Consider the following 13,461-nt stretch of genomic DNA (forward strand, 5'->3'; position numbering starts at 1 on the left):
TGTATGATGATAAACATTGATTTAACCTTTTACGGTATTCCATCATTTCAAACATTGGCACTGATTAGCTGGAACTTTTTCATTTGTTGAATATCTTCCCAGGTTTTGTGAAGTACCTTGCCCAAACAGCACAATTTGACAGACATGAATGTAAATAAAATTGTTTGGTGCTTTTGTGTTGTGTAAATGATGGATGAAAAAAGAGACAGCTGCAATACATTCACATTGATGGATTTAACTGAAAAATAGAAAGGTCTTTCATAATGGCATAGTTGTAGATGTAACTCATTTGCTGCTGTTTAATTAATAATTGATGAAAAAGAATGTATTTCATCCTGTTTGAAAAGAGTTAGTTGGGAATCAGAAAAAAACCCATCATTCATAGGTAAGAGATTATGATAATGTGTAGGGGGTGAAAACTATGACAAATTATGCATTGATCCAGCTGTAATTGTTGCCATTCATGTCAGACTAATCTAAAAGGATACTTCTATCAACATAAATATTGCACCCAATATATTTTCAATTTGCATCCTCTGAAAATTTTATTGTTATTCATCAGTATTACAGTTGGAAGCTATTGTGAATGTGGTTATTGTCAATTTAGGTAAATTAATTATTCACCTCCAAATCAGTCAAGAAAGAACTTCAAAAAAAATCATCCAGTTTTGTCTTGCACATTGTGTCCCACCAGAGACCATATAAAAGATATGGTCTCTGGTCCCACTCATGTTGATTGAAATAAATAGTTTCTACATGATGATGTGGCGATTCGTTTTTCCTCTGCGATTGTAACATGCAGCTACGCACACATCCCCCATCACCACTAGTCCTGTACAACTGAAAATAAATGCGTGAATAAATACCCTATATCTATAAAACAGAGTCGATAGGACAAAACATTTTAAACAGAAAAAATACCAAACAAATAATTTCATCACAGGAATAATACAAAAAAATTGTCTGGTCCAGATCCACTCGAGGAGAGCTATCTTGATCCTACTTATAATCTCGATTATCTAGCTCAAGAATTAACAACACTACTCCCATGTGGAAGTGGATGATTTGAATCCAGGTCAGGAAATACGTTGAGTCCTTTGCTTTGTTCATATGTTGATAAAGTAAACGTAATTGATTTCCCTTGGTAATATATCCACTATTGTGACTTTAGAGTAGCTTCCCTTCATAAATGCTGCGCAACATGGTAAACGTTACCTAGATATCTAGGTCATATGACTTATCGTGATGTGTCGTGATGTACAGTCATTATTCACCCTTCAATCCGTGGATATGCTACAGAAACATTTGTGTAGCCCTTTCCCATTTCCCTGCGATTTCCCTGAACTACTGGACAGTTTCGTAATGTACCGTTCAAGGGAAATTTGAAACCAGGAAGTATACATTGAGTTTAGTCGCCATTACGCGATTGTGTCCTTGCCCCGTTTAGCCTCGTTTTGGTACAGATATGAATATTCATGAGGCCTCATTAAGAATGGTCTATACGGGATACAACTTTCGCATTGTAGCTGAATATGACGTCACCCATTGTGATGACGTCACAGAAGGTTTTAAGGAACGTTCCAACAATATAAGCAAATGTGACGTCAAGTAAAGAATTCAGTACTGGCGTCATATTTCACAACACTACTTTATTGTAAATAGAGAATCTCACCCAAGTGTCTTCTGATATTAATTATATCATCACGAGTTGATAAAGTTACAAATATCCGAGGCTTGCCGAGGATATTTTTACTTTATCAACGAGTGTTGATATATTTGATATCAGAAGACACGAGGGTGAGATTCTATTTATCATCCAAAATCACTCTTCATTAATTTTCAATGAAAAATGTACATCTCTGAACATGGTACTGCCATTAGACTTGCAGTGCAGCGATGTCATAGCATTGTGACGTCATCAAGTACATGACGTCATAGCATTGTCAGGGCATTGTACAAAATCTACTGTCAAAACGATATCTCCTAGGAGATATCGTTTGATCTCACACAAGCGATATCTCCTGTGGAACACAGTTTTGGATGATAAACCGACATCTTTCTATATTTCCTCAAAGACCAAGACAGTGGTAATTGAATATTGTTATATAATCTACTTGGAATTTAACATTATATACTTCCCGTCAAAAGTTTAGACTCACTTAAAGCACTCACTATACATCGAAGATGAATTTCTCCACTACCTTTGGGGAACCAACTGCAAACTTTATGCAGATGAATTTCATGAGGGTCAAGCATCAAATTGCTGAAAAGCATGTGCAAACATCGTGCAGAAAAACAGCTGCGTTTTGGTGTAAAGTTTTGATAAGAATTCGCCAATTTTCACTGAGTTTTATCATTTCTTGAACTCATGACAATAAACTTTTCAACTGTACGAATTTGTTTTACAATACATCAGTTCATGTGTAAACAGTACCTTTAAACAGTATGGAATATTTTGCAAAATTTAGTTTAGAACAGCTGCCTGATGTAAGTGGCTAGATTTACACTAGTGAGTCTTAACTTTTGATGGGTAGTATAGATTCATTCTGGCAATTATGAACTGAGGCTCGGGATTTACACGTTAATGTACTCGAGAATTAATCTGAAATTACTCGCACCAAGAACAGGTTCTGACTATCCTAGCAAGCACTGAATATGCCTGAGTGGACAATTTATGTCTGTTGTGGCCACGTGACAGGAGATATTTCTCGTGTGCCAAGCCTAAAGTGCAATGAAACTTTGTCACTCCAGACAGTGGTGCCTGAAATCATGGACCCCTGGCAAGTTGGAGATATTCGGACGATAGGTTGTCGTGACCGACGGAATTTATTGTTTACCTGTCTTGCTGCAGAAAACGATCCTTTCCCCCAGGTCATCGTAACTCTTACGACTTACGACTGTCGTAGCGCTAAGGTTGCTTTGTACAACGGATTCCAAAACGGTGTGACATTTTTAAATCAAACTTATGAATCACTAAAAACAGACAACAGGTATGATAATTTATTAAAAAATACACAATTTAACCCGTTTGTATAGTATGTATATATAAACATATTTCACTGTGTTTAAATGGTTTCTGGTTCACGAAAACGTTAGACATCAAAGTATAAATGTTACATGATACATTTTTAGTAGGAAAAAAATAAATCCTAAAACCTATACATAACATAATAGAAATATTTTATGAAAATGTGCCTACAAAATATGGAGGTAAATATGACGTTTCTAGTTTTCAAGTCCATCTATGAAATACTTTTATAACGGTATAAAATAAATTGCCTCCTCCAATAACCCCATCAATCTACATCACATAATCAAAGATGGTGATAGTCCCCTCAGACTCCCCCAACCATAGCCTCCCGGACCCGTCAAAACTGAGGGCCCGGGGATTAACGCCTCTCGTCAGTTCCTGAATGAATACGCCCATGGGAGACAGAAGCACGACAGAGTTATTTCCCTTGTCAGCGACAAGGACGTTGCCCTCCGCGTCGCAGCATAGGCCTTCTGGACAGAAGCTGCAACGTTGAGTAGGGAAAGTATTCAGGAGGTTCCCTGCTATGTCGAAGAAAAATACGGCCTTGCGTTTTGGGTCAGAGACGACGAAGACCTCAGCGTCGCCATCTTGAGTGACTACGACGCTAGAGGGCGCTTTCAGAATGTGAAGGTCGCCATTTGCGTACACACAGCGAATTTGTTTCGTCTCCAGGCTGAAATGAATGGAAGAATGATGTGTTACATGAATTAAGGAACATGAGATAATTGTTTTCGAATATTATTCCCACGTCTCCGGAGTCATTCCGGAGTTAAATGTAACTTTTAGTTTGGCAGAAAAAAGGGTATTAGTTATATTGAAAATCCCCTAGGTGTCCCGTTGGTTACATTTTCGGTGTTTGTGAAATAGTTGTCAGTAATGTCAAATTTTAAGATTTAATATGTAATTAACAGAATAATTCACGTACCGTAAGTCCAGGTTCCAAATAACGGGTAATATGAATTTTCAATATGGCGCTGTTGTAGCGGCTATGTTTGAGATATTCGTTAGTAGCGTTTCAGGGGAGTTGTCAAAAATATACTGAGAGAAACCAATAAAGGATCACAGGTAATGCACGTGTTCCTTTAATATTTTCCAGTTTTTATCACCAGCTTTGAATAGCGCTGTTGGAGGAAATCTGAGAATAAATAAAGGATCACTGCCATGAAGTTGCGTTCCTTTTTTTGTTTCCTTCAGTATATATAAAAAAAGCTCTATGTACCTGTATCTGTATATTCCCGTTCCAATGCCCGCCTTCTCCTTGCCACAGACGATTAGTTCACGGGGGTTCCTGACAGCTAGGCCTGTGGGGATAATGGGCAGTTCGCTGGTGCGATACGAGATGGGACTGAACTGCGGCAGTCGTCTCTGGCTCAGTTGTCGCGGGGTGGACGTGCACAACGCCAGGTTGGTTTGGCCCAGAAGTAGTGCGCAGGTTGTGTTTGGCACGGCATCGAAGGTCTGGATCTTGTTCCCGCACTCGTCCACGACGTCCAGATGTCGAGGACTCGAATCGTATCCGATCACAGCTCCTGTGCCAGGAACTGGGACTATGAACCTAATGCCTGCGTTGTTGGGTCTTACTTTAAACACGGCTCGCTGTATCAGAACGGGTCTCCCGGCCGATGCGTTGAACTGATCAAGAACAGGTTGCTGGACATCCTCCTCAGGCTGTACAGTGATGAGGCCAGAGGTTGTAGGATGGTCCAGGACAGCCTCCCTATCATCTCCCCCGCTCAAATCCTTCTCCGTGCTGAGATAACCTAAAGCATTCTCAATCTTTTGAGACAAGCCATCGGGATTTTTACGATCGTAGACAACGCTGACTTTGTCTATGAATCCTGGGATGCTTCTCACAGTGTCGTCTGCTTTCTCCTGAAGGTGAGTCTTGTTTGCTAGAAGGTCAAGGACGCCAGATCCCTTCATCATGTGTTCTAGTCCCTGGGTTACCTCCCCCTAGACCGCTCACGCAGGATCGCACTTGGAGTTCGTGAGATTCCACCTTGCTGGTCTCGGTCACCTTCAGGTGGTCCAGCAGTACCAGCAGTGACTCGCATCTGCAACAAATCAGATATGTTGACCGCTAACACGCATTGGGAACTGGACATTTATGATAGGGAGGGAGTATGGTGAGGGAGGTGTCATGAAATAATAACAATAATAATCCCACACCCACACCCACGCCCACACCCACAAGCACACCCTCACGCAGAACCACGCTCACGCCCACACCCGCACCCACAAGCACACCCACACCCACACCCACAAGCACATCCTCACGCAGAACCACGCTCACGCTCACGCCCACACCCGCACCCCACCCACACCCACTCCTACATCCACAAAAAAATGCCTCTCCCTTACTCAGACAGATTTTGCATATGACAATGATAGGGTTCCCCTATCACTGGAAAATGCATTGTCAAAATAACTCTTCTTAAAAACACCATATACCTTTTACAACGTGATTTTATATGAAGTCATAAGCATGTGTGTACTTGAATTAGATTTATAAAGAGCCTCAGTGGATACGTTACAGGCTACCTGTATATACGTGGATACATTCTGATTAATCTGACACACAGAACCGGAAACAATGTATCAGATACAGTCACTGCACGTGTATATTAGATTTTTCAGAGCTCTCGATTGGTTCGTGTGTTGTTTAATGCCGCACTCAGCAATATTCCACTTATATGGTGGCAGTCCGTAAATAATCGAGTCTGGGCCAGACAGTCTAGTGATCAACAGCATGAGCATCGATCTACGCAACTGGGATATGATGACCTGTGTCAACCATGTCAGCAAGCCTGACCAAACAATCCCGTTTGTCGCATCTCACGACAAGCATGATTGTGTTGCTGAAGACCAATAATTCTAACCCGGATCTTCACTGGGTCTTTTTTTCAGGGAGAATCACGACTGCTTTTTGTTCTATAGTATTAGCAGGAATAATTTAACTATAACTTTTCATTCCCATTGTCACATCAGAGACTAGTGTGTATCCTGGAAGGATTAACTCTAACAAAGGTATTACCTGCTGTCAACCTTGTGCTTGATGTCTTCAGCGCACGTCTTGATCTGGTTGCTGACGGAGTTAACCTGGGAACAGAAGCTGTCCATGTAGCTGCGCCTGTCCTCTCCCTGCTCTCTGAGGACCTTCTGGTAGCGCTTCACCTTGGCATCAAGCGTGTTGAGCTGTCGCTGAGCTTCGCCCACAACCACCGCCAAACTCTCCCACTCGTGGCCCGAATGTTCGTGCATCTTGCACTGCACACAGATGGGCACCCTACACCTCTTGCAGTACGACACCACCCACTCCTTTTTATATGCGTGGGTGGGGCAGTACAAGTCTTTGTAGGATATGGAGCTCGTGGACGGTTTTTCTCCAGAACTGCTGACGTCTGTCCCAGAGTTGCCGCCATTTTTCGCATTTTCTACCTTGACCATTGATTCCTGTTTTATGAGATCGGTGAACTCTTGGATGTAGAAGTTTCCTTGGAAGTGGTCGACCCCACCCTCGGGGAGGCGGATCTCGGTGCGACAGAGTGGGCAGGGAAAGCGCTGCATCTTCACTGTGTTGAGAACATGACTCCACAGACAACCCTTGCAGAAAGTGTGGAAGCAAGGGAGGATCTTCGGGTCGCTGAACAGCTCGAGACATATGGTGCACGTGAGCACGCGGTCCTTCAGGCGATACTTGGACAGGTCAATGTTGCGGTCAAGGACTGCTGACATGTTTGGAGGTGTCGTTTTTTCTCAGTTAAGATGTGGAGAGGAATTTCTTGAAATGTTTCAACTTTGAATTTTGAGTATGTCTTGGTGTGTGTTTTTTCACTTTTACTCTGAAAGATGAAAAGAATCCATAGCGTGTGGCTATATTAATAAACGTGGCGGATAATTTTCGGTAAAATCCATGCGTATCAAGAAATATCGCTTAAGGGTGAGTATGTCGGGTCTTACACCGCTTTTAGCAATATCCCAGCAATATCACGGTGGGGACACCAGAAATAGGCTTCACATATTGTGCCCATGTTGGGAATCGGACAGGGGGCTTCGGCTTGACGAGCGAACGCTTTAACCACTAGGCTACCCCGCCTCGTATTGTTTTAAGAGAGAAGGCAGCGGTCTCTTTACGGAAACACGGGCCACCCAAATACTGCAGTAGACCCAGACATGTAAATGAATACAGCACGTCAGTTATATGGTAGAAGGAATCGGTCCCTATGCCTGTTCGCCGACGGTAATTCGAGGAATTTTGGGCGTAATGGTACAGGTTGTATGTTTGGATAGACGAATATAGGTACAGACCCCTGCAAAAAGTATTCGGACACTTGACGTAATTTCCATAGACTTACATGTTATTAGTAAGTGCGTTTAGGGTGGATCTTTGTCAAATTTGACAGGCACATTTGAAATCATCTCTGCTCTGCACACATAATTTCAGTTCAATGTTCCGACCACTATTTAACTAATGACACATTTATCGACTTACGTATGTTTCCACAATGCACAAACCCATAGGCCGCCATGTTAAAGGAGTTCACAGCACTGTACACATGTTGATTAAATTGTAGCCATTCGATAAATAAGCAACGGAAAATTAAACAGAAATTATGTGATTGTAGGTAAGATGATTCCACACAAATGTGCAAAATTTGACTTTGATCTTACGAACATTAAATCCATGAAAATTATTTATGTTACACTGAATTAACATGTAAGTCTATGGAAATTACGTCAAGTGTCCGAATACTTTTTGCACGACTCTGTATATCCAAGCTTCAGACACATCGTAACCTCCGAACAAAATCCGGCGCACAAGATACGGAATGTTCCAAATAATGTGGACGATCCAAAGTAACAGTGCCAGACAATGTCACGGTGGATTCCTGGGGAAAACGAAGTTCCGGTTCCTATTCCTATTTAAACAGAAAACACAAATTGATAATTCAAATACCTGTATCTTCTGAAAGAACAGCATGAAACCACTCGCTCCCCGTCTCTCCATCAACTGCTTGTGTTGACAACAAACTCGTAGTCAGCGAATAACGTCATAATGGCGTGACGTCATAAAGGCTTTTCTTCGCATTGGTTTTACGTCATAATATATATAAGCTGGTTCCCGGTTCCCTTTGCGAGCGCCAACTTGCGATATGCGAGACGGGGCCCAGCTAACGTCATATGTAGGCGTGGAGTACTCATGTTTGGATATTTCACGTTGGTCAATGTCTCATTCGTCGCGAACTCATGTTATTCCGGAATATGCTAACTCTGATTACGGAATGGGGCCCATGTGACCCGACTAAAACTAATTTTGCATTGTGCCATTTGCCCAAGATGCACGGTGAGGCTAATCAGTTTTCTAGCTTCTTCATTCTGGCACAAATAGAATTATTTCGACCATCGTTGGGCTGTTCTCAGTCACCTCAATATGTGTAGTGGGATAAACCGAACACAATGATGGTGGTCGAAAGGATCCAAGCGAAGCGCCCAGGTTGAACACACTGACGCGCTCGTAAAATCCAGCTCGTAGCTCGATATCGGTCGTTGCCATTTTACTGGCGATTAAGAGCATAAGATTCGACATCACTAGCATCCTCATGAGATGTCGATATTACAGGTTACCTTTCCTGGATCAGGTTGGGAAATATAATGGCGAGTGATACAAAGGTTGTAAAGAAAGATATAATATTTCTGAACAAATTGGCTTTGGTTTGTTGGTTAACACAGCACTCAGCAATATTCCAGCTATGTTTTAAGAGAGAAGGCAGCGGCAGTCTGTAAATAACTTAGTCTGGACCAGACAATCCAATGATTGACATCATGAGCATCGTTCTTCGCAATTGGGATACGATGACATCTGTCAACCAAGTCAGTGATCCACCCGATCCCGTTAGTCGACTCTTACGACAAGCATGGGTTACTGAAGGTCAATATTAATCCAGATTCTGAACAAATAATTACCAGTGTTTTGAGCGGAGGCTTTGAGGTTGCTTGCAAATTATGTCAGCTACTCAATTCGGTTTCTGCTTTGTACGGAATGGGTATACTGTTCTGGATGAAATCTTCGAGAAACGTTGATGTTATTTTACCAAACAATCGACACGTATTTGTTATCAAAAGTTTTCTACGTTCATCATTACTTTTCTGTCGTGAAGTGTTCAGTTTTTATTTTGCAGTTAAGTGTATATATAAACATACACTTTTACACTTATTTGTCATTTACTGCTTGCAGGCAGATAAAACAGTATTGTGGAGCGCAACAGTACAGTGGTAAGGCGTCTGTCTATCAGGCCGAAGGCCGGGGTTCGATCCCGGTGGAGGCACCTAGGTTCGGTCCGAGGTAGGCACATTTGCGTAGTATTCTAGGACAAGATACTCAGATCCACATTGTCTCAGTTCACCCAGCTACAAAATGGGTACCCGTGAGGATGTGCTGGCAGTTTTGGTGATTAGTTCATTGCGCCTAACAGGCAGCATGGTTGTATGTTCTCCAGGGAGTTGAAAAATTATCAAAAAGTATGATGGTGTCCTATGACGGGGGATAGTAATGTACGTAGCACTGCGAGCAGGTAATGTGCCTGGATATGAGTGCCACATAAGCGGGAAATTACTATTTACTACTCTTGTTCAGATATTCAAATAGTTTTGTTGTGGCATCATGAGGAGGCTAATAATTATGATGACAAGCTGAAGACACTGAAGTGTTCACCAATATTGTTGAGCTCACCCTTAACTGTAGACTATAATGCTTAGTCTCTGAATATGTATAGCTTGTCAACTTGATGTTAGACTAACGCTTAGTCTCTGAATATATTGAATTGTTGACAGAAACAAACAATTCCTTTTATATTGAAAAGGAGCCCCAGTGAGAAGGGAGATTCGACCTAAGGAAATCTAGACTTGCTTCATTTAGGGCTTCAGCATTGCAGGGAGGGCTAGGCAGAAGGGAAAGTAATGTGGTTCAGGGACTGTGAGACAGACTACCTAAACTGAACAATTTCCATTATAAATGTCACATCTTGGATAACTGAACCAGTACTTCGGAACTTGCACCTTTCAACAGTGGTAGACATGAAGCTTGGGTGCATTTCTGTCAACACCACTGTACCTGGCTGTTAAACGACCCAAACAGGATATTTGTTGCCAGTGGCAACTAAACAGATTAGGTGGTGTGGCTTGGTGACCTGGTTGAATGTATGTCAGTGTAGCCTCTGGCTTGGTGACCTGGTTGAATGTATGTCAGTGTAGTCCCTGGCTTGGTGACCTGGTGAAATGTATGTCAGTGTAGCCTCTGGCTTGGTGAGCTGGTTGAATGAGTGTCAGTGTAGCCTCTGGCTTGGTGACCTGGTTGAATGTATGCCAGTGTAGCCTCTGGCTTGGTGACCTGGTTAAATGTATGTCAGTGTAGCCTCTGGCTTGGTGACCTGGTTGAATGTATGTCAGTGTAGCCTCTGGCTTGGTGGCATGGTTGAATGTATGTCAGTGTAGCCTCTGGCTTGGTGATCTGGTTGAATGTATGTCAATGTACTCTCTGGCTTGGTGATCTGGTTGAATGTATGTCAGTGTAGCCTCTGGCTTGGTGACCTGGTTGAATGTATGTCAGTGTAGCCTCTGGCTTGGTGATCTGGTTGAATGTATGTCAGTGTAGCCTCTGGCTTGGTGATCTGGTTGAATGTATGTCAGTGTAGCCTCTGGCTTGGTGATCCTGGTTGAATGTATGTCAGTGTATGGTTGAATATATGTCAGTGTAGCCTCTGGCTTGGTGATCCTGGTTGAATGTATGTCAGTGTAGCCTCTGGCTTGGTGGCATGGTTGAATATATGTCAGTGTAGCCTCTGGCTTGGTGATCTGGTTGAATGTATGTCAGTGTAGCCTCTGGCTTGGTGGCATGGTTGAATATATGTCAGTGTAGCCTCTGGCTTGGTGATCTGGTTGAATGTATGTCAGTGTAGCCTCTGGCTTGGTGGCATGGTTGAATATATGTCAGTGTAGCCTCTGGCTTGGTGATCTGGTTGAATGTATGTCAGTGTAGCCTCTGGCTTGGTGGCATGGTTGAATATATGTCAGTGTAGCCTCTGGCTTGGTGATCTGGTTGAATGTATGTCAGTGTAGCCTCTGGCTTGGTGGCATGGTTGAATATATGTCAGTGTAGCCTCTGGCTTGGTGATCTGGTTGAATGTATGTCAGTGTAGCCTCTGGCTTGGTGGCATGGTTGAATGTATGTCAGTGTAGCCTCTGGCTTGGTGATCTGGTTGAATATATGTCAGTGTACTCTCTGGCTTGGTGATCTGGTTGAATGTATGTCAGTGTAGCCTCTGGCTTGGTGATCTGGTTGAATGAATGTATGTCAGTTGAATGTATGTCAGTGTAGCCTGGCTTGGTGGCATGGTTGAATATATGTCAGTGTAGCCTCTGGCTTGGTGATCTGGTTGAATGTATGTCAGTGTAGCCTCTGGCTTGGTGATCTGGTTGAATGTATGTCAGTGTAGCCTCTGGCTTGGTGATCTGGTTGAATGTATGTCAGTGTAGCCTCTGGCTTGGTGATCTGGTTGAATGTATGTCAGTGTAGCCTCTGGCTTGGTGACCTGGTTGAATGTATGTCAGTGTAGCCTCTGGCTTGGTGATCTGGTTGAATGTATGTCAGTGTAGCCTCTGGCTTGGTGATCTGGTTGAATGTATGTCAGTGTAGCCTCTGGCTTGGTGATCTGGTTGAATGTATGTCAGTGTAGCCTCTGGCTTGGTGATCTGGTTGAATGTATGTCAGTGTAGCCTCTGGCTTGGTGATCTGGTTGAATGTATGTCAGTGTAGCCTCTGGCTTGGTGATCTGGTTGAATGTATGTCAGTGTAGCCTCTGGCTTGGTGATCTGGTTGAATGTATGTCAGTGTAGCCTCTGGCTTGGTGATCTGGTTGAATGTATGTCAGTGTAGCCTCTGGCTTGGTGGCATGGTTGAATATATGTCAGTGTAGCCTCTGGCTTGGTGATCTGGTTGAATGTATGTCAGTGTAGCCTCTGGCTTGGTGGCATGGTTGAATATATGTCAGTGTAGCCTCTGGCTTGGTGATCTGGTTGAATGTATGTCAGTGTACCTCTGGCTTGGTGGCATGGTTGAATATATGTCAGTGTAGCCTCTGGCTTGGTGATCTGGTTGAATGTATGTCAGTGTAGCCTCTGGCTTGGTGGCATGGTTGAATATATGTCAGTGTAGCCTCTGGCTTGCCTCTGGCTGGTTGAATATATGTCAGTGTACTCTCTGGCTTGGTGGCATGGTTGAATATATGTCAGTGTAGCCTCTGGCTTGGTGATCTGGTTGAATGTATGTCAGTGTAGCCTCTGGCTTGGTGGCATGGTTGAATGTATGTCAGTGTAGCCTCTGGCTTGGTGGCATGGTTGAATATATGTCAGTGTAGCCTCTGGCTTGGTGATCTGGTTGAATGTATGTCAGTGTACTCTCTGGCTTGGTGATCTGGTTGAATGTATGTCAGTGTAGCCTCTGGCTTGGTGATCTGGTTGAATGTATGTCAGTGTAGCCTCTGGCTTGGTGGTGAATGTATGTCAGTGGTTGAATGTATGTCAGTGTAGCCTCTGGCTTGGTGATCTGGTTGAATGTATGTCAGTGTAGCCTCTGGCTTGGTGATCTGGTTGAATGTATGTCAGTGTAGCCTCTGGCTTGGTGATCTGGTTGAATGTATGTCAGTGTAGCCTCTGGCTTGAATGATCTGGTTGAATGTATGTCAGTGTAGCCTCTGGCTTGGTGATCTGGTTGAATGTATGTCAGTGTAGCCTCTGGCTTGGTGATCTGGTTGAATGTATGTCAGTGTACTCTCTGGCTTGGTGATCTGGTTGAATGTATGTCAGTGTAGCCTCTGGCTTGGTGACCTGGTTGAATGTATGTCAGTGTACTCTCTGGCTTGGTGATCTGGTTGAATGTATGTCAGTGTAGCCTCTGGCTTGGTGATCTGGTTGAATGTATGTCAGTGTACTCTCTGGCTTGGTGATCTGGTTGAATGTATGTCAGTGTAGCCTCTGGCTTGGTGGCATGGTTGAATGTATGTCAGTGTACTCTCTGGCTTGGTGGCATGGTTTAATATATGTCAGTGTAGCCTCTGGCTTGGTGATCTGGTTGAATGTATGTCAGTGTAGCCTCTGGCTTGGTGGCATGGTTGAATATATGTCAGTGTAGCCTCTGGCTTGGTGATCTGGTTGAATGTATGTCAGTGTAGCCTCTGGCTTGGTGGCATGGTTGAATATATGTCAGTGTAGCCTCTGGCTTGGTGATCTGGTTGAATGTATGTCAGTGTAGCCTCTGGCTTGGTGGCATGGTTGAATATATGTCAGTGTAGCCTCTGGCTTGGTGATCTGGTTGAATGTATGTCAGTGTAGCCTCTGGCTTGGTGGCATGGTTGAATGTATGTCAGTGTAGC

General features: G+C 43.3%; 2 protein-coding genes across 2 annotated transcripts; both read right to left on the minus strand.

Moving 5' to 3' along the window:
* Positions 1 to 3,004: 3,004 nt before the first annotated feature.
* LOC124291150 lies at positions 3,005 to 4,960 on the minus strand. The gene is made up of 2 exons (XM_046728074.1): positions 4,254 to 4,960; positions 3,005 to 3,707 (listed from the first exon to the last, which is right to left on the minus strand). The coding sequence occupies exons 1-2, from the start codon at positions 4,958 to 4,960 to the stop codon at positions 3,302 to 3,304; spliced, it is 1,113 nt and encodes a 370-aa protein (XP_046584030.1). The 3' UTR covers positions 3,005 to 3,301.
* Positions 4,935 to 8,071, minus strand: LOC124291151 (tripartite motif-containing protein 2-like). The gene is made up of 3 exons (XM_046728075.1): positions 7,992 to 8,071; positions 6,069 to 6,876; positions 4,935 to 5,088 (listed from the first exon to the last, which is right to left on the minus strand). Exons 2-3 carry the CDS (start codon positions 6,767 to 6,769, stop codon positions 4,935 to 4,937), a joined length of 855 nt encoding a protein of 284 aa, XP_046584031.1. The 5' UTR covers positions 6,770 to 6,876; positions 7,992 to 8,071.
* Between the last annotated feature and the right edge of the window lie 5,390 nt (positions 8,072 to 13,461).

The sequence above is a fragment of the Haliotis rubra genome, unplaced genomic scaffold (assembly GCF_003918875.1).
Source record: "Haliotis rubra isolate DU_JTF1 unplaced genomic scaffold, ASM391887v1 Scf483, whole genome shotgun sequence".
NCBI classification, from domain to species: domain Eukaryota; kingdom Metazoa; phylum Mollusca; class Gastropoda; order Lepetellida; family Haliotidae; genus Haliotis; species Haliotis rubra.

What these genes read in the sequence shown, in the direction of transcription:
- LOC124291150 (XM_046728074.1), bottom strand. Translation starts at nt 4,960, where the DNA reads ATGATGAAGGGATCTGGCGTCCTTGACCTTCTAGCAAACAAGACTCAC. An exon ending in ACGGGAATATACAGATACAG is followed by an intron (nt 3,708 to 4,253) that starts GTACATAGAGCT and finishes CATTCATTTCAG; the next exon opens with CCTGGAGACGAAACAAATTC.
- LOC124291151 (XM_046728075.1), bottom strand. Translation starts at nt 6,769, where the DNA reads ATGTCAGCAGTCCTTGACCGCAACATTGACCTGTCCAAGTATCGCCTG. An exon ending in AAGCACAAGGTTGACAGCAG is followed by an intron (nt 5,089 to 6,068) that starts GTAATACCTTTG and finishes GATTTGTTGCAG; the next exon opens with ATGCGAGTCACTGCTGGTAC.